General features: G+C 42.5%; 1 protein-coding gene across 2 annotated transcripts in view; it reads left to right on the top strand.

The window, feature by feature from the left end:
- The window catches only part of ECT2L (epithelial cell transforming 2 like), a 77,482-nt gene that overhangs the window by 39,291 nt on the left and 17,273 nt on the right, over positions 1-20,918 (top strand). Inside the window, exons 7-15 of one of the 2 annotated variants that reach the window (XM_023513525.1) lie at positions 1,730-1,822; positions 3,482-3,664; positions 6,155-6,258; positions 12,301-12,387; positions 15,529-15,743; positions 16,896-17,043; positions 18,969-19,042; positions 19,127-19,283; positions 20,323-20,388. In XM_023513525.1, the coding sequence (XP_023369293.1) occupies positions 1,730-1,822; positions 3,482-3,664; positions 6,155-6,258; positions 12,301-12,387; positions 15,529-15,743; positions 16,896-17,043; positions 18,969-19,042; positions 19,127-19,283; positions 20,323-20,388 (1,127 nt within the window). The remainder of the gene's footprint in view (positions 1-1,729; positions 1,823-3,481; positions 3,665-6,154; positions 6,259-12,300; positions 12,388-15,528; positions 15,744-16,895; positions 17,044-18,968; positions 19,043-19,126; positions 19,284-20,322; positions 20,389-20,918) is intronic. The other variant, XM_003790285.2, reaches the window with a different exon arrangement.

Raw genomic sequence — 20,918 nt, 5'->3', positions numbered from 1 at the left:
GCTATGAACATGTGTGTGAGCATACACTTTCGTTTCTCTTACTTCAATACCTAAGAGTAGAATGGTGAGGTCATATGATGGGTATATATGTTTAACTTGTAAAAAATCAGCTAAACTGTTTTCCAAAATGGTTGTACCATTTGACATTTCTACTAGAAGCATCTGAGAACTCCATCTGGCTAGCACTCCAACACATGGTATGATCCATCTTCTTAATTTTAGCCATTCAAAGGGGTAGCTCATTGTGGCATTAATTTGCATTTTTCTAATGACTAATGATGCTCAGCATCTTCTCGTGTGCTTGTTTGTCATTCATACATCTTCCATGGTGAAATGTCTGTCTTAATCTTTTGCTCATTTTAAAAACTAGGTTATATTCTTATTAAGTTTTGAGAGCTCTTTGTACATTCTGGATAAGTGACTTGCAAATGTTTTCTCCAATCTGTGACTTATATTTTCCTTCTCTGAACAATTTCTTTTGAAGAGAAGTTCTTAATTTTGATGAAATCAAATATATGAAGATTTTGTTGTATAGATCACGTTTTTGGTGTCATAGCTAAAAACTCTTCTAGCGCTGGACGCGGTGGCTTATGCCTGTAATCCTAGCACTCTGGGAGGCAAGGTGGATATATGGCCTGAGCTCAAGAGTTTGAGACCAGCCTGAGTAGAAGCAAGACCCCTCTACTAAAGATAGAAAAACTAGCCTGGTATTGTGGTGGGCGCCTGTAGTCTTAGCTATTCGGGAGGCTGAAGCAAGGGAATCGCTTGAGTTTGAAGTTGCTGTGAGGTAGGATGCCACAGCACTCTACCCAGAGCACAGAGTGAGACACTACCCCTCACCCCCAAATAAAAACTCTCTACCTAGCCAAAGATCACAAAGATTGTCTAAATTAGTTATAGTTTCAAGTTCGACATCTAGATTTGTGATCCATTTGATTCATTTCTTTTTAGAACATGAGGTGTGGATTAAGTTAACATTTTTTTTAACATGGATATCTAATTATCCTATCACTATATTGTAACTACTATCCTTTTGTCAATGAATTTCATTTGTACCTTTGTTCAAAGAAATTGAATATGTACATGCAGGCTCATTTGTGGACTCTGTTTTATTTCATTGCTCTATTTGTCAATAAAAATATTAGATGCCAGTGAGAAACATTCCAACCTTTCAGCTACTGTCATCTTGTTTCCAGGAGTAATTATTTATTCTTGGACTACACACAATTAAATTATCCATTATATTAGTTTCATTCCAAGTAATTCAATCTGTATGCTGAATTCAATAATTCAATTTATATGTTGTGTCTCTGAAGAAAGGGCAAAATTAATGCCCCACTCAAATCTAACCATCACATTCCATCCTGTATTTAACTGTTTTAAATCTGTCCTCTTACAATGAGATGTTTCCTTTGAGTCAGAAACATATTAGAAAATATATGTAGATTTTTCTCTGTCTTTGGGCTGAGGATCCAGATTTGAAAATAAGCTCTAGGTCAAACTTTATGCCATCTTTCTCAACTCTATTGCTTAACTGTCATGATTAAGTGCTCAGCTTTAGTATTTAGGGGTGAACTATAAAGTGTTTTTGGACTGTTCACTGGAGGGGTTTGAATGGAGTATGAGAACTCCTAGGGCCTTTCTCAGCCAGTGTAGTGCTCCTGAATCTTACTTACTTGTTTCATGGCAAAACCTGTGAGTAAACTAATGAAAGTGTTTTACTATGCAGAGGCAGGAATGGAAGTTCTTTCTCAGCTGACTCAGCTAACTGGCACATTCTTTACCGCCCCCACTGGGATTGCAACTGGCTCTTACCAACACAGTAAGTGTATAATGGGAGCTGACCACCAAACCCAATAATATACATCATCTCCAGGATTGCCAGAAGACAAAGTACAGTTAATAGTACTGTATGGCTGGGTGTGGTGGCTCGTGCCTGTAATCCTAGTTCTGGGAGACCAAGGCAGGTGGATTGCTTAAGCTCAGGAGTTTGAGACCAGCATGAAGAGTGGGACTCTGTCTCAATTAAAAATAGAAAAACAAGCCGAGCATTGTGGTGGGTGCCTATAGTCCCAGCTACTTGGGAGGCCGAGGCAAGAGGATTGCTATGATGATGCCATGGCACTCTAACTAATCTGGGTGACAGAGTGAGACCTTGTCTAAAAAAAAAAACGCACTGTATGGTCAATGTCAATGACTATCTTTAATTCCTTCCCTGAAGAAGGAATACTGTTACCTCCCAAACTAGGTAATCTCATGCCACTCAGTAATTTGCTTAGAATGGGATTATTTGTTGCAAATAGTTTGCCTCAAATCATCATTTGTGAAACTATTGAGAATGGTTTGGCGAGGTTCTATTTCTGTAGCGTTATCTGAGAAGATGAGAATACACCTGAAAGCAAACTTTAATGTAGATATTAATCAAAGCATAAATCAAAATGTAACATTGGCTGGCCAAGAAGAGAACCAAATTGCTTTGTTACAGTAATGCCAATCACTCCCGTTTAAAACACCCTGGATTCCTCTCAGGCAGGGCTTGGAGCGATGTAGAAACTACACAAAGCACGACTTCTCTACTCTCAAAGGCCAAGGGCCTTTCAGGACTGGGGAGAGCTGGCATGGCTGGGAACTTGTAAGGGAAGAGATTCTATGTAGATGTAACAAAAGCACATTGACCTAATCCAGTTTTGGAGCAAATGCCACTGGTTAATTTTAGTCAATACAGCAACATCACCAAACGACAGCATATTTGGCCCTGCAGAGAGAAGAATTGGCCTAAAAGAGCACAACAGGTGTCACTCATACAAAATAGATTTTCTGCCTTTTCTCCTCCACTGCCCCCCCTTCCTGCTGCTCACCCTCTTTCCCCTCCTTTTTCTCATTCTCCTTATAAAAGAAAATGTTGTAAATCTTCTCACACGTCTGTCAATAAGCATAGAGGAAACAGCACTCAGGACAGAAAATCAAATTTAACAAGCCATTGCTTTTCAAGGAGAGAAACTTTCTTAAGTACCTGCTAGGGTCACATAGAGATATTTGCAGAGAGAGGTGGCAGTTTGACATAGTGTAAGAAGGACATGGGTTACAGTGGAGCTGACCTTCAATGGCCTGATGGGGAAACCAGGAGGTGTGGGATTCTCTTATATTTTCACTTTTAGACTGGAAAGATGAAGCACTATACTCTTACTTAGGAGACTTTTCTGCTTCCTGATGCAAAAATCAGAAGCTATTTAATTTTTTTTACTTCAAATAGAATATGTCCTTTGTCTAGCAAAGAGCAGATAGGCATTGGAAATGATTTGTTGAGTTTCTAAATTTACCTCTGGAAACAGACTTTGGGTGTTTATTGGTCTTCTAATGAGAAAGGGGAATAGTAAACCTGACAGAAATACAACCAAGTGTTTGTTGTACTTGAAACATGAAGTAGAATTTTGTCATCTAAGTTCAAGTCTGCAAGAATAAAAGGAGAAAATAATGTCAGTTCTCAGTGACTGGCTGGGACCCCCGTGGGGAAGGGCACCCCCTTCTCTCTACTTCACCCAGCCGAAGCTGCAGACGTGGTCCAGCCTCACGGACTTTCTGGAAGACACCTTGCGATCGGTAAGGAAACAGCTTCGTCCTCTCTTCAAGGAGCTGCGGGAGAGCATCAGCGGCAGGGTGATAGGTGAGAACTCTCGCTGCTTCAGTCTCAGGTTGGGCAAGGCTGAGGAATGGTGCAAGTGCATTCCAACTCTTAAACATCATCAATAAAACTTTATCCCCTATGTTTTTCACATTGCCTTTCAAATATAATGAATACCCACTAAGAACAAATATATTCATGCTAAAAATGCTGAAGCTAGTTCCTATTTTAAAATTTCACCATCTTAAAAAATAAAATAAAATTTCACCATCTTATTAATCCCTATTTATGTCCTAGACAAAATTTGTGTTTGCTAAGCCAGAAAGCTGTGTCCTTTTCCAGTTGAATTTGCACGAGAAGTTGAGTACCTCTTAGACCACAGCACCTGTTACCTAAGTTGTTCTGTAATTTAAGTTCTATTTATTTTGTATCTAAAATATGTTATTTGGTGATGGGCTCCATGGGCCTTTGCTGAGGCTATGGGACATCACTGAATTTATTTCCCGCCTCATGCTCCATACCCATGATACAATCAATGGTCAACTTTGCATCTTCACCTAAATTAGTATGTTTTTATTTATTTTTATTTATTATTATTTTTTTGAGACAGAGTCTCACCACATCACCCTTAGTAGAATGCCTTGGCATCATGGCTCACAGCAACCTCAAACTCTTGGGCTTAAGCAATTCTCTTGCCTCAGCATCCCAAGTAGCTGAGACTACAGGCGCCCCCACCACAATGCCCGGCTACTTTTTTTTGAGACAGAGCCTTAAGCTGTCACCCTGGCTAGAGTGCTGTGGCATCAGAGCTCACAGCACCCTCCAACTCCTAGGCTTAAGCAATTCTCTTGCCTCAGACTATCAAGTAGCTGGGACTACAGGTGCCTGCTGCAACACCCAGCTATTTTTGGTTGTAGTTGTCATTGTTGTTCGGCAGGCCTGGGCTGGATTCGAACCCACCAGCTCTGGTGTATGTGGCTGGTGCCCTAGCTGCTGAGCTACAGGCACCGAGCCAATTAGTCTATTTTTAAAAATGAAATATTTTTGTCCATCTGGGTAGAGACAGGTTTTTTCTCACCTGTAACTACCTATTCCATTTTTTACTAATGCTTTCCAGCCAACTAAAATGCCATTTATAATGCAAGTCATTCTTTATCTATGCTTTGCTTTTCATCCTCAGCTCAACTCCTTATTTAAGGTCAGTTTACATAGTTACTGACAATACAATACCTGTGCATACAGATATTTTATCTTTCCATATATATCCTGTATTTCTTTACATAAACACCTCCCAAACAGTGATCTGTCTTCTTGTGTTTTTGTATGACACATTGCACCACATTTAGGAAGGACTCAGCCAATCCTTCCTATAGTGATCTGTCTTCTTGTGTTTTTGTATGACACATTGCATTTAGGAAGGACTCAACCAATCCTTCCTATAGTTTTGAAGCTATAAATAGGGAGAAATTAATTCTCTCTGTTCATTCACAGATACACGCATTAAGGACTAGAAAGAAAAGCAGAGATATGTAGGCAATGAGCAGTCAAGGGGGAAATTGTTTTCAAATAATTCCATGCTGTTCAAAGTGTTTAAAAAATTACAAGATGTCTGTGTATGTTTGTGTATTATTCTCTATGAATTTAAAATGCAAAGGGTGCCCAGAAAATGTATACACATTTAAAGAGATCTTGTTGGAAGGAAAGTTGATCGTTTCCAAAATGCGTGTGAATTGCAGGTAAAATGGATGTGTGTAGCAGGTCTAGGTGCACTTGACCAGTCACGAGACCTTCAATTCTACTTCGAAAAGTAATACATAGATAACATTTCTTAAAATGTATATACATTTTTTGGGCATGCTCTGTATTTATGTATTTCAGCCCAAAGATAAAGGGAACGTAGAAGAATTTTTGGTAGAATCGAAAGTCTAACATTTAAAATTTTAGGGTTGTCTGGGCATGGTGGCTCATTCCTGTAATCCTAGCATTCTGGGAGGCTGAGGGTGGATTGCTCGAGCTTAGGAATTTGAGACCAGCCTAAGCAAGAGCAAGACCCCATTCCTACTAAAAATAGAAAAACTAGCAGGGCATTATGGCTGGCACCTGTAGTCCCAGCTAGTTGGTATGCTGAGGCAAGAGGCTTGCTCGAGCCCAGGAATTTGAGGTTGCTGTGAGCTACAAATGATGCCATGGCACTCTACCCAGGGCCTGGAGTGAGACTGTCTCAAAAAAACAAAAACAAAAACAAATAACGCTTAAACTTGTCCGGTTATTTTTCATGTGTTCTCTCCTTATTGTCCAATTTAGAGATTTCATGTCAATATCAACTTTGCCAGGGAGGGTACTGCACATTTAAATTGCTTTGGCTCACTTTATATTTCAGCATAATAGACATCCTCATAGTGTAAGACATTTTTACGTCTATTTTTTGCATTTTTTTTACACTGAAAAGCAAGTGTGAGGAGAGAGTTGCTTTCCTTTTGAGTGCGTCACTTATATAAACTAACGACAGGGCACATGGCCTTCTATCCACAGGGCAGTTTGTGTTTGACACCATGAGTATGGCCCACATTCTGAATAACCGAGAAATTGTACAAGCTCTGGCAGATGGTCTGATGGAGCTGTCCACAGAAGATTCTGTAAGTGATTCTTTGATGAAAGAAGAATATAAACCCCCAACATTTAAATAACTTCTTAGTTTGTCTTTATCCTTTTTTTTTTTTTAACTAGTTTATCCCTTTCAGAATGCAATTCTCAGAGAAATGACATCAGTGTACAAAAACAGCCACTGGGGGATTCTGGGCCCAAGAGGTACCAGGGGCACAAACCAGACGTGACATAGTAGGGCAGTCTCGTCAGGTCTGTTACATCGTGCACCTTTATCTGCCTCTCCTTCATGTCAGTCAGTAGTGACTTCTTTAAAAAATGTGTTCGTGGTTTTATATTTCACATGAACAGTACTCACCAGTGAAACCAATTACTACTCGTATGAGGAAAGCGTGAGCTCAGGTGTAATAAGATGAAGGGAAAGGGGCCAGATGACTGAAGGAGAAAGGGACGAAAGAACAGAACGAAGCAAATCAGGAGTTGGGTTGGGGACGGGGTGGGAGTGGGGAAGCCTGAAGCAGCATTTCCATCAGAAATGAATCCCGGATACTCTCCCAGAAAAGTTATGGACGTTCCAGAAAACAGTGAGGAGAGGCCAGCCTCCAGACGCAAGGGGAGAGGAAAGTGGGGACGGGGGCCTAGGTTGGGAATCGGGATGATGTGAACATGCTGGAGACATAAGGCCTTCAGTTTCCCCAGGAAAGCTTCTCACAGCCTTCTCTACTTTGTGGGTCCACTCACCACACCTCCACTCTCGGGCTCGCTCCTGGTTATCGTGGATCTGCTCTGATGGCAACTTGGCTCCCCAGGTCAGCACCAGCAGCTTCTCCTCCGAAACTCAGCTCAGCAGACTGGCCAAGGCTCAGGCAGCCCAAGTGAGGAAAGGCCTGGGCGAGCTTTGCTGAGAGAGTGAGCAGGGATGTTCCCAGAGGTGACCCTACACGGCTCCTAAACACCAAAGAATGACTGAACATATTTGGTGTAGGCTCAGTGTACTTCTTCTCACCTCATTGTTGAAAAGTAACCATGTATAACATGATTTTGATAGTGCTCAAATCTATAACCTGAGAGGGAGCCGAATCGGAGAACCTCAGGTGTTTCCCATCAGTTAGGACGCTGTCGCCTCTCCTTAGCCTTCTTTCCCTGGAAAACAAGGCCCTTCTTGTCCCCTTTCCTCAACTGGCTGAGAGGGAGGTGTGGACCACTTTGATCTAAAGATCTTAAGAGACTCTCTGATAAGACTTTGGGATCCTAACTGGACTGGAACGAAAAGTTGAAACCTAGAGCAATTGGAATATAAGACTAACTAGAAAAGTCCCGTTTACTAACTAACTGAGTCACAGTCACTTTGTTTTCTGGACACGTAAATTAAGTAGGTAAAAAGCTGAAAGCACTACTCAAAATGTGTTATCTTTTCTGCTGCACTTTCGATGAACTGTATTTCAGATGAAAGTCTTAAATAGGAATTTTGGGGGGTATATTTTTTAGGAAAGACCTCTGGAATTTTTGTCATATTTTCTGCTGAAGAAATGTGATAAAAAGAGCAAAGGTTTGGAAGGAAATGTTATTCCGACAAAATGTGAACCAAAGGCAACATTCAATCTATTCACGAAGGTAAAGTTGCTGCTGTATTTTTATGCCTGTGTTTTACTGTAGAATTAGGCAGATATGGTGAAGAAATTTATAAACAATAATGTTAGTATTCACCGAAAAAGCTTTCAACTTGTTATTTCTTCTAAGAACTTCATTTTCATGAACTATTATAGAAAAGGTTGTGTTGTAGTTTCATAATGTGGGTACCATTTAAGCCATGTAAAAGCATGAACTGTACCATGCTGGTGTGAAGAACACTATTTGGTTGTGGGGGAAGAATTAGAAATTTGCATTTTGCTTTGCTACTTAGTTGAGTCTTAAGATGTGTGTGTGTGTGTGAGAGAGAGAGAGAGAGAGAGAGAAACTAAGAATAGCTCTTTTTTTTTTTTTTTTTTTGGTGACTGGGGCTGGGTTTGAACCCGCCACCTCCCGTATATGGAGCCAGCACACTACTCCTTGAGCCACAGGCACCGCCTTAAGAATGGCTCTTTTTTATTTGGCATTCAAATTCACAAAGGAAAAAAAGTAGGGTTGAAGCTAGTTTTTTAGATAAAAAAGAATAATTTTGCTATTACTATATTCAGAATCCATGCATTCTTGGTTACCTGAAATAAACAGGATTCAGGAAATGCTGGGAACTGTATCGCTATTCAGAGGGCTAATTTCTATGTATAGGGAAAATGTCATTTTAGAAGCACTTTATGTTCATAGACAAGTCACCTTTGATGTTTGAAGTTGTGAAATGCCAGTTCCTGACACCAACTCACCATGAAGACTGTTGGCAGGGGTGCACTTGCTGGTTCCCCTTGCTGATGAACCCCCCTAGCAGATGAACCGTTGGCTGCCTTATTAACCTGACAGTTTGGGGGTCTTATTCAGGCTCCTGTGAAGGACAATACAGGGCAGGACAAGGGCAGACACAGGCTGCTGGTGGCAGTGACCCTTCTGTCAAGATTCCCCTAACACTCTCAGCAACATAAAAGTCCTGTTCTTCAGAACTGCTCTTTGTTGTTTTTTTCGGAGACAGGGTCTTGCTCTTTTGCTCAGGCTGGAGTGCAGTGGCCTCATCATAACTACAACCTCAAGCTCATGAGCTCAAGTGATGCTCCTGCCTCAGCCTCCTGAGTAGCTGGGACTGCTGGCACCATCCTGGCTAATGTTTTTTCCATTTGTGGAGATGGGGTCTCGCTATGTTGCCCCAGCTGGTCTCAAACTTCTGGCCTTAAGCAATACTCCACCTTGGCCTCCCAGAGTGCTGGTATTATAGGTGTTCACCATTGCACACACCTAGGCCCACCATTCTGCTGTACCACAGCACGACCTTTAGTCTAATTCTTTCCAACCACAGACATATCCCCGAGAGGGCCCTTAAAAAAGACCTTTCTGGGGTGCCTCAGCCCTTTCTAGAGTAGAACCCTTCTTCCTGCTGCCCCATCCTGAAATTTATCTTTAGTCCCGATTTAATTCTTCCCAGAAATTCTCACAGGCCTCTTCTCAGGGAGGGGGTGGTCCTCCGCCTTTCAGTTCAGTTCCCTCGGTGCTGGCAGGAGCTGACCCGGTGCCGGGCACTGTGCTCAACCCTGAGGGGAGGCCCAGAGTCCGTCCCCGTCTTCGTTATAGATGAGACCTGCACGGAAACGGATGGCAGGGTGTGAGGAGTTTCTGTCCGCAGAATACACAGGCAGGGTAGGGACGCTGGGGTGGGAGTTTAATCCCGATTCCTTCCCTTTTCCGTTCCTCAGATGCTGCTGCTTTTATGGTAGCTGCCATTTTTGTTTTTTTGAGTTTCTCCAGGATTATTCTCCCACCGAGTAGATTTAGTCTCCATCCATCCTTTAGCTCATGAAAGCCTTTGAAAAATAGCACCCGGGCCTCAATATCACTCTTTTCTCCCTGGTTCAGCAAAGGGAAGGATCAGCCTGGAACCACGTTACACAGGTTCCAAATTCTTCCAGAGTCTTTCTCAACATCAGCTGAGTCCTGCCTCCCTGGAAACCTCACTGGAGATTTTTCCTCCACATTTATTCTAAATCTGTCACCCCAAGCCCCGGACATATAGACCCCAGAAATGCCCCTCTTTGGAGCAGCTTGAAAAAGCAGTAAGGGCAGAAGTATAGATGGTTCCTCCTCTGAAGCATCACAGGTACATTGGAAACGTTGAACTTGGAGAGAACCATTTCTGAGACTTTGGTGCCTAAGGGAAACGGTCACTTGGAGAAGTTCCTCTCGGTCACTTTCACTCTTAGACTTTCTTAGATTTCCTCTGCCAAATAAAATTCACACCGAATCAAATCTTTTCAACCTGCTGCTGACTTAAACATCTAATCATGCTAATAACATAATGCATGAAATTTGGGCTTAAAATTGCCTCATTGTTGGAAATCGGGCCTGCTATTTTTACATTGTCTGCCTGGAGAAATGCAAAACTCGTCAATGCCTAGAAATTGCTTTGATTTTTTTTTTTTTTAAATCAAATTAGAAAAAAATGTGTGTTAGATTGTCATTTGGTTTTCTATTATTTAACACTAAGAGCTTTTGCACAAAGCTCACAAAACAAATGTGGGGAATCTCTAGGAAGAAGAACTACAGTTTAAATGTAAGTACTGAATCAGGATAAAATTGAAAAGCTGATTTTCTGCTCACATTAGGGTTTATTTTGAAAAGTGTGGATATTCGTTCAGAAGCCTCAGGAGCCCTGGCAGAGGAAAGTGGAAGCTCCTCTGAGATATTTGTTTTAAAGACTGTTCCATAGGGGCTTGTGAAATAGGCCTGTCTGTCAAATCTAGGACTCTGCGTCTATATATCTAGCTATCTCTCCTTCTCTTTCTTTCTCTCTTGCGCCCAATCGCTAGTCACTCCTGGTTTCTGTCTGCCGGTGGTGGTTGTGCTGATACCACGCTACCATGGTGATGGGTGGCAGCTAGAATCATAGTTCCTGGGCTCTACCTGTCATTTGCACAACTATTTCTGGCCCCTAATCCAGGCAGCTGAATGTATTCTGGCAGAAGCATCAACAATGACTAGAATGTCTCTGGAAAAATGCAGCGTCTGCCCGCACTCAGTCTTAGAGGAAAATTCCTTCTATGTGATCAAAGCCTATTTCTGTAAGCTTATTTCTTATGGTCTTCCTTGTGTATGTCATGGAGAGAGCTGAGGAAAGACTCACCAACTCAAATCAATAGTTTTTCTTATAAATGTACAAAGCTCATTGCCCCTCTTACTCCTCCAGGTTTATCCCTAAAAAGTAACCGATGGCCTCTTAATCTTATAGAAGCTCAACAAATTCTAGCAATTAAGTGTATAATATAAAATGAACAAAGTTGCCAATTCTAGATTCAAACAAAATTGCTATGCCCAATTAATTTCCTAACCACAAAGAGAAATTTACATCTTAAAACACTGCTGCCAGCCAGGCATGATGGTTCACTCCTGTAAATCCTAGTACTCTGGGAGGACAAAGTGGGAGGATCACTTGAAGTCAGGAGTTCAAGACTAGCCTGAGCAAGAGCGAGATTTGCCCGTACCATGCTACTATGAGGAAGACAAAAGAAATGATTGAAGAACTCCCTGGAGCAGACACAGGAGTTTAGACTCCAGCAGGTCCTCCTGGTATCCAGGACTTGCCTGCAGCTCATGGACCAGGGCTCCCACACAAAGGCTTCAGGCTGCCAATAAGGATCACAGCAGCTACAGAATATACTCATTTTTGTGTGAGTAGAGTAAGGCAAAGGAATCATAGGTTTACATTTATGTTTCTTTTCCAGCCTTGCCCCAAGACAGCTAGGGACTACCACTGGTAGTTTTGTCTTTGGTTAGGAAGGCAGCCCCAATGACCATCACTCACCTTCATCTCTTTGTCTAAACGTGGAGATCTCTGTTTGTTGCTAGGAAGATGCCGGATGCTGCAGGCAGTAGAAGTGGGGGTGTGGGCTAAATTATCTGAAGCCCACAATAAGAACAAATGACAAGTTAAAGTGATGAAAGAAGCAGCCAGATTCAAAGGTGTAGGCCCGCAAGGGTACTTTGGATTGTTAATGACACATTTTCATCAGGTGAAAAAAGGGATGAATTTCACAAAATGTTATTAGCTTTTTCTTCTGGCATCCTAGAAATAAAATAGCCTATTTACCTTCAACTGAGAAGCTACAGAGCTGAAGTGAAGCCTGTTTTCTCAAGAATAGGTGTGATTCTTTACACCTAGGGGGAGCCCCTACAGAGCTATCCCTCCCCCTCTCCCAGGGAAAAGGGAGCTTCAGTGAATTCAGTTTCCCAAGTACAATGTAGTTTGAAGGAAGAAAAAGGTTACTCTTTTAAACAAAATTTAATTTAAAAGCAGCATCACATTTGTGAAGCATTGAATTCACTGTGTCTGGGAACAAGTGGTCAGGGTTGGAAGCAGACAGCTTCCAAGGGCCTCCTGTGGCCGCAGGACCTACTGGGCTTGCAGAGATCCTCCAAATAACTCTCTATTTAATCTTCAGCAAAGAAATGTTACAGAAGACAATTCTCAGGACACAAAGTCAAGTCTTAGCAAAAATGATCTAAATCTGGAAGTGCTGGTGAAACTGGTAAGCCAATTATCACATCACATCACATGAACTTGCCATTTGTTCTGCTCCTGACCGTGAAGCTTCAGCCTTTATGCCAGTTAGTTCTTCATTTTCTTTCCCTTTCCTTCTTCTTCTTTTTTTTAGAGACAGAGTCTTACTTTATCACCCTCGGTAGAGTGCTGTGGCATCACAGCTCACAGCAACCTCCAACTCCAATATTCAAACATACATACATACACAGAAAAAATACAGGTTTGGACTGTTGGCCAACTTCCAAAAGGGATGCAGATGTAATTTTTAACTCATATGTCTGTATTACATACAGATTATGCATTTGGAAAATAAAACCTGAGTCACCAAGAACAGTGTGTTTATAGTATTTCAGAGTAAGTTTTCTCATTTTTTTTCTTAAATTACTTTTTATGTTTTAATTTTAGTTTGACAGATTACCCTAACTGTAAGAGCTACATACAAGAATGTTATAAAATTGTCTGTAGTTATACAATCATAAATAAAAATGTCAAAATTGTCCAACTGAACAAGATATGCAAGGATGTAGATACGCACATCCATAGGAAAACATTGTTAAATTTGTAACACGATACTCAGTGTGTGCCGGTAACAAAGGTGAGTGCGAGTCACATCGAGCAGCTCTTATGACTGCCCAAGTCAATCGAAACTTGAGTATTACAAATTTAATACAGTCTTTTCCTTTCTTAAAATGTGAAGATGTGTTTTTGGCACTTTCTGTATACATGTGAAAGCAAAAAACCCATTAGGATATAAAGATAAAGACTGAATAAAGAAGCCACCGAGGGAGAAAGGAGCCTTTTCACTAAACCAGTATTGTTCCCCACCCCCACCATCATTTGACGATTGGCCATTAATTGAAAAAAACCTCATTCACATACACCACTTCCTTTATGTACAATAAGGGAATGGGGGAGGGAAAAATGAAAGAATAGAGAGAACTGTACTATTCTATTTGATGGAACCCAGTTGTGGTTTTCTAACTGAGAATGTATTCTTGGTCTGTAAGGACAGTCTTCTAGAGTAAATGCCAGGTTCCCTTTGCAGTGGACACCCCTTACACCCCTTGTATGCTGCTGGAACATGTCAACTGTATCATCCAGCTCCATCTCCAGCAGTTCTGGTGCGCTTGTTTCATTGATCAGGTGCCTATCAAATTGGAATCTGATCTGCCTCATCAACAAGCCCTGTCATTCTCAATAGACTTTCATTAGTTTATTCTTTTTTCTTTTTTTTGAGACAGACTCTCACTATATCACCCTGGGTAGAGTGCCATGGAGTCACAGCTCATAGTAACCTCAAACTCTTGGACTTGTGATTCTCTTGCCTCATCCTCCCAAGTAGCTGAGACTACAGGCACCTGCCACAATGCCAATTTTTTTGGTAGTTGTCATTGTTGTTTGGCAGGCCTGGGCTGGGTTCAAACCTGCCAGCTCTGGTGTATGTGGCTGGTGCCCTAGCCGCTAAGCTACAGGCGCTGAGCCTCATTAGTTTACTCTTAATCTTAAACTGCACCGCCCTCCAATTAACACCATCCATCTTGATTCCTTTCTTGGGCCTTTCGTAGGTAATGGTAGATGCTGGACTCTCCTTAGCTGCCACTTCACCAAAGAGGTACCCACCTACAGAGCACGCAGACATAGGCAGCAACAGGAATAGCAGAAGCAGGGTTGTCTTATTTGGGGCAGGGTAGGGTATGCTCAGGGCTGGAGAGAAAAAGGAAATTGTGTTCTAAGAGTATTAAGAGTTCTAAGCTCAAATACCAGGGCATTACATTTTAAAAAATCAAATGCTGTAATTGTTTTTCTATTATAAAAATGCTGATCTTATAACTTTTGAAATATACATATGAAAGGGGAAAAATGCCTAGTTCCAGCAAAATAAAAGAAAACTTGGAAATATAGAAAACATAGGACATCTGGCAACCTAGCTAGCCAGAGAGGTGGGCCCACACCTCCCAAGTTGGATACTTTTTCCTAAGTATGCTAAAAGAAGAGCATATGTTTGAGTTTTTCATCTTATGCCAGTAGGAAGCAAATTAGTTGAGAGGGTGTCTTAGTCTGTTTGTGTTGCTATAATAGAATACCTGGTACTGGGTAGTTTATAAAGAACAGAAATGCATTTCTCACTGTCTGGGGGCTGAGAGGCTCAAGATCAAGTTGCAGTACCCTTGAGATTTTCTTTTCTTTCTTTCTTTCTTTTTTTTTTTTTTTGAGAAAAATTCTCACTGTGTCACCCTCAGTAAAGTGCTATGACGTCACAGCTCACAGCAACCTTCAACTCTTGGGCTTAAGCTATTTTCTTGCCTCAGCCTCCCAAATAGCTGAGACTACAGGTGCCTGCCACAATGCTCAGCTATTTTGTTGTTGACAGGCCCAGGCTGGATTCAAACCTGCCAGCTCTGGTGTATGTGGCTGGCGCCCTAGCTCACTGAGCTACAGGCACCGAGCTCGGAGTTTTCTTGCTGCGTCCTCCCATGGAGAAAGAAGGAAGGGCCAGAGAGGACTAACTGCCTCACCCAGCCCTTTATGAGGGAGGAGCCCTCATGGCCAGTCATCTTTTAAAGGCCCCACCTCTTAATGCTATCACTTTGGTGACACCTGAATTTTGGAAGGGACACATTCAAACTATAGTAGAGGGCTGGCTCATTTCACTTCTTCTCTGCAGGAGAAGAAATAAAATCAATAAAATACTACTAGGAAAAAGAAATAGGAAAATAGAAGTGGAGGATCCCATGCTTCACCACTAGACTGTGACCTCCATACGGCAGGACTGTCGTATTTCATCAGTACATAGCGAGCACCCAGCATAAAGACACCTACCATGTTCGTTTGGATGGACAGATGGATAAAAGTAAAGTTTCCATGTGCCCTGCTCCAGACCCAAGATTAAAAGTCCCCTCCCCACAAAGGCATAAGTCTCTGATGTGAGGGGCTATTTGGTGTTGCTTGGGATCAGCCGTGGCCAGCAGGTCCTTCACAGCCCCCTCTCAAGGTTCCCTGCAACCCTGCACATCTCCAACCGTGGACTTCCTCTTCTCTAACTGCATAGACTGCCAGGCTCCTTGAGCCTGTAAGCCTGGAAAGAGTCTTTATGCTTTTCTGTATGAGTTCTTACTGCTTTTTATAGGAGAGGAAACTCCAGATGGACTCAGCAGAAAAGCGAACTAGCGTCGTCAGGGAGCTCTTACAGAGTGAAAGGAAATACGTGCAGATGCTGGGAATTGTGCGAGATGTTTATGTGATGCCACTGAAAGCAGCACTGTCATCAAACAGAGCAATTCTGAGTGCTGTAAATATCCAGATCATTTTCTCTGATGTTCTGCAGATTTTAAGTCTCAACAGGTAAACCCTGAACATATATTATTAAAAAGATTCATTGTTGCAGTGGGAGGAGCCCACACTTTGTTGTTTTTAAAGCTGTATGGAGGCTCAGTCCTTCTCTGACACTTGTGGGGGCCCTGGCTGGGAGTGGGGACTCCCAGGGCCACACCTTCCCCAGTTCACAACCCTGGGGCCAGGGTGGAGTCAGTGCCTGCTCTTGCAGGAGACAATGGGAAGGAGAGCTGCGGGGGGTGGCGGGGGGCTGTTTATTATCAGTAGTGGTAGTTGAACAGTAGGAAAGGAATTGAAGGATTTGATGGGAGTGAGCCTGGGGATCCTTTGCTTAGCGAGCACAAGGCTGTAGGTAACAGCATATTTTCAAGTATATAATATGGGAGAGAAAAATGATCATTTCTAGCTGAGGTTAAGGAAAACAAACCAATCATGTGCTGCTCTCACAGTAACTCTAGGTAACTTGGCCTCAGTAACTAGGTTCCTGACCCTGAGGGGCCACAGCTTCTATGAAGTGAAGAGGTTGAACCAGGCTGCTCAGTTCTCAAGGCCTGTGATAGCCGTCTGAGGGGTTTCCTTTGATCCAGGGTTCTGGCATTTGGGTGTAGACATGAGTGGATCACTGTCCTCTGAGCACTGTGAACCATCAAGGTTGCCTGTCTGGTGACACGGGAATGGGATGGCTGGGGCAGCACTATGGAGGCCAGAGTGGGGTTCTGACTCAAGGAACTGAGGAGGAGAGATGGGGTTCCCTACAGCTGACCTGTGCCCCTGTACAGCAGGTCTGGGCTACTTTGTGTTAAGAACAGCCTGAGCAAGAGCGAGACCTTGTCTCTACTAAAAATAAAAAAAGTAGCTAGGCGTTATGGCTGGTGACAGTAGTCCTAGCTACTCAGGAGGCTCAGGTAAGGGGATCTCTTCACCCCAAGAGTTTGAAGTTGCTGTGAGCTATGACACCATGGCACTCTACCCAGGGTAACAGAGTGAGACTCTGTCTCAAAGAAATAAAACAAACAAAAAAACAAGAATGGAATACTTGAGCAAAGCCCTGCTATAAAGCACTAGGCCAAAAAGGCTGCACTCCTGACAATGAATCACTTGTTTGAGTTTGTAGGTTCCCCTGAGCTGATATTTCTTGGTCCTGCTTTTCTTATATTGCAGGTGGTTTCTAGATAACCTGAGAGACAGACTGCAGGAGTGGGGCCCTGCTCACTGCGTGGGAGACATAGTGCTAAAGTTCGGAAGCCAGTTGAACACATACACCAATTTCTTCAACAATTACCCGGTTGTTCTGAAAACTATACAGAAGGTAAATGGTTGAGTTGCAATCTGTCATTTTGTTAGACCTTCTGAGCCTGAAAGGAAGCTGTGAGTGCAGCCCGAAGGACAGGCATTAATAGGCAAGCCGCTCTCTGCTCTCGGCTTCCAGCTCTCCTCCTGTGCACTGGGAACTCTTTGAGGACAGGGACTCCCATTCGGGGTCCAACACTGTGCTTGTCACATGGCAGTGCCTGGGAACGAGTTGTTGAACTAAACACATCTTCATGAAAACTGCCAGACTTTCACCTGCCCCAGACACCCTGTGGTCCAGTTCCAGGAAAAGCTGCAATTGGGTAGAAGCAAGACTGCGTCTCGATCCCAGTCTGCCACTGTGATCCTGTGTGGCCTTGACAAGTTCCGCTCTCTTATCTAGAAAGTGAACTGATAATCCATAGACGAGGGCTCTCCAGAAAGTATCCAGCCTTTGGCAATCTTATTTTCTAAATTATGCGGCTGGATAATTTTCAGATAGCCCTCATATTTCTTGAAATGAGAACATTTGATATATGAAATCTCATGAAGAAATAAGGAACTTTTGGGCCTTGCATTCGGCTTTACATTTCCTGGACAGCTCACTGTAAACAGTGCTCCCTGTTGTGATGTATGCCATTATTTAATCCGAGCAGGAATATCCAATTTTCTTCTCAGCCACTTGCTGCTTTTGTTGGGATCTGTTCTGATGGGAATCAGGTCCCTCTCTCGTACCTCCTCAGTTTGTAGCAAAAGTGTGGTGGCAGAGGCTACTTTGTCCCATGGCAGCCACAGGGCGTTGTGATCTACCAGTGTCCACCGTGCCTGTGTCTTCACTGAGGTCCTGCAGGGAAGGCCTGTGAACTGGGAGGCCTCTGGGTGGTTCCCGCCCTGGACAGCTTCCTCTGTGGTGTTCTTTCCACCCCACCCAGGGAGGTTAGTCTCTGCTGGACAACTTGATGAGGCAACTGACTTGAGCATGAGACTTGCAGCAAAGCAACATATGGTATGAGAAATAAATTGGTGCCAAAAATTTTATAGCAATGGATAATAATACTTATTTCACTAGCATAGTGTGTGTATATAAGCACTTGATTAATGGTAGTATTAATATTATTGAAATCAGCAAATATTTGATTTAGAAATTAGCATTACTGACCTCTTTTAGGCATGTTAAAGGATGTAACTTCACAGGTGCTGTACTGTGATGAATATGAAGTACAGTGGAACAGCCATGTAATATTACTATGGAAAACATGATTTACAGCAGTATTAAAGGTGAATACCCTTCATAGTCAAGATCTTGCTATTATGAAATAACATTTACTACATGATGGGCACTTTATCAATAGAATCACTTTTTCCCCATACTCCAGAATTTTTTGAGACAGAGTCTCACTCAGTTGCCCTGGGTAGAGTGCCATGATATCAGCCTAGTTCACAGCAACCTCAAATTCCTGAGCTCAAGTGATCTTCCTTCCTCAGCCTCCCAAATAGGTGGGACTGCAGGAGCTAGCCCCAACAGCTAACTAGTTTTTCTATTTTCAGTAGAGATGGGGACTCTCTTGCTCAAGCTGGTCTTGAACTCCTAAGTTCAAGCAATCTTCCCGCCTTACCAGCCGCACACCCCAGAATTTTACAGATGAGAAAACTAAGGCTTAGAGAAATTAAGTAACTTTGCTAGGTCAGGTATTCAACTTACTCTAATATAAATCCAAGCCCAGAAGGTTGCAAATTAAGGTCCATGAAGAGAGTCGGTCTGTAGAGTAATGAATACAGCACAGTGAACGTATCAGGAAGACAGCATGGCACTGGTAAGACTCTGGTCACATGCAGACGATGTCCTTCTGCTTCGAGTGTCCCCTCATGCTTGCTTGGTGGAACGGAAGGCTGTGCCATGGGCACACAGAGCAAAGTTTTGACAATATAATTCTCACCTTTTAGTGCAGAGAAATGACACCAGCGTTCCGAGCTTTCCTGAAGAGGCATGATAAGACTATTGTTACCCAAATGCTGAGGTATGCTCTGAGGGAGAGCATAGCTGGAGCCCCCCAACGACAGAGCAGGTAGAGACCAGAGTTGCCTTCCCTCTGCCCGTACAGCCTGCCGGAGCTGCTTTTGTACCCATCCCGAAGATTTGAAGAATATATTAGTCTTCTCTATGCCCTGAGGCTCCACACTCCTGCAGAACATGTGGACCGTGGGGACCTGACCACCGCAGTTAACCAAATCAAAAACTACAAAGGTTATATAGATCAGGTGGGTTCCTGATAAGAATGTGCGTCCTTTAAAAATGTTACAATGCTTTTGCTGTACTCTCACTCAAAGACCCTGAGACATTTTATCTTTTTGTAGTGTTCTTTCCTTCAAATCGTTCATTATTTTAGAGCTAAATCGGTAGTTGTGTTCAGTGATTCTGAACCCTGAAGCCATCTACTTTAAGCCAAACACTCCAAGACAATGTTTTCAGATATGTACAAATACAGTAAGACTTTTATGAAAGTTTAAAGAGTGGGGTATTTGGATTGATTTATCTGGATAACTATTAATAAAGGGAAAAATATCCAAACTGTAAACTCCTAATTTCTGAAAGTATTTTCTAACATATTAATTAGTAAGTATAATGATCATGATTACTCTCTGGAGAAGTAGTTTTAGACATATTGGAGTACAGGCCTACCATTCTGAAAACACCGTCATATAGTGCATACTGTACAGAAGTCTGGGCTGAATGTAAACCGCTAACACGATATCCCTAGAGATGATATTTGAGATGGTACTGGCTCAGCACCCGTAGTCCAGTGGTTACAGTGTTGGCCACATACACTGGGACTGATGGGTTTGAACCCCACCTGGACATGCTAAACAATGACAACAACAACGACAGAATTAGCTGGGTGTTCTGGCAGGTACCTGTAGTGCCAGCTACTCAGGAGGCTGAGGCAAGAGAAGTGCTTAAGTCCAAGAGTTTGAGATTGCTATGAGGTTGGTGGAAAAAAAAAAAAAAAAGAAAACATTAGGTACAGAAAACTGAATTTTTTTACTATAACATGAAATTCTAAGCTCTGTGTCAAGTGCCATAGAATATTTTGCATCTATTTCTTTTTCTTTTTTTTTTTTTTGGAGACAGTCTATGTCACCCTTGGTAGAATGCTGTGGCGTCACAGCTCACAGCAACCTCAAACTCCTGGGCTTAAGCGATTCTCTTGCCTCAGCTTCCCAAGTAGCTGGTGTATCTATTTCTTTTATAAATAAAAATGTCACAGTTTTAGTTTTCCGAAAATCACTTTTCTCCTAGATGAAGCAAAACATCAGTATGAAGGATCAGCTGCTGGATGTGCAGAGAATCATCAGGGGGTGCCCCGTACGTATTCTGACACTTGCTATATTTCATGCTTATGAACGTATCCTCCAGCCATTGGCAAAAGGACATACAGATCCGATGCAGCTAACATTTCTGGCGTCCCCACTGGGTGTCAAATACTGTCAAGGTCTCCAATCCCGAACCCTTGTTACCTCTAAGGGTGCTCTGTAAGAAGAAGCACAAGGAGGGCTTGTACTTACCCCCCAATTTTTTTGCTGTCTTTGCTCCTTTATTGGTATTCCTGTAGTTATGACTCGCTTTGAGACCAGGGCTATGTGTCCTCTTTGTTTTCTGTCTCCCTGCGTGTAGCAGTACCTGATTCTGCACACTAAAGATATCTGAAAAAGTTTCACAAGTTCTCTGTTAGCTGTTACCTATGCAGTGTCGCCTCGCCCACCCGCCTTCTCTCCTACAGCTTTCCCTATCATCATAGGCTCATCTCTAAGAATGGCAGCCCCTCTTGATGCAGCTGTGTTTTGCACAGATTCTTCCTTCCTTTCGTATTCCACTGGATAATCTCCTATTTGTCT

Source organism: Otolemur garnettii, unplaced genomic scaffold (genome assembly GCF_000181295.1).
Source record: "Otolemur garnettii isolate 467f Iridium unplaced genomic scaffold, OtoGar3 scaffold00042, whole genome shotgun sequence".
Lineage (NCBI taxonomy): Eukaryota > Metazoa > Chordata > Mammalia > Primates > Galagidae > Otolemur > Otolemur garnettii.
This window is presented reverse-complemented; position numbering and strand designations above follow the sequence as displayed.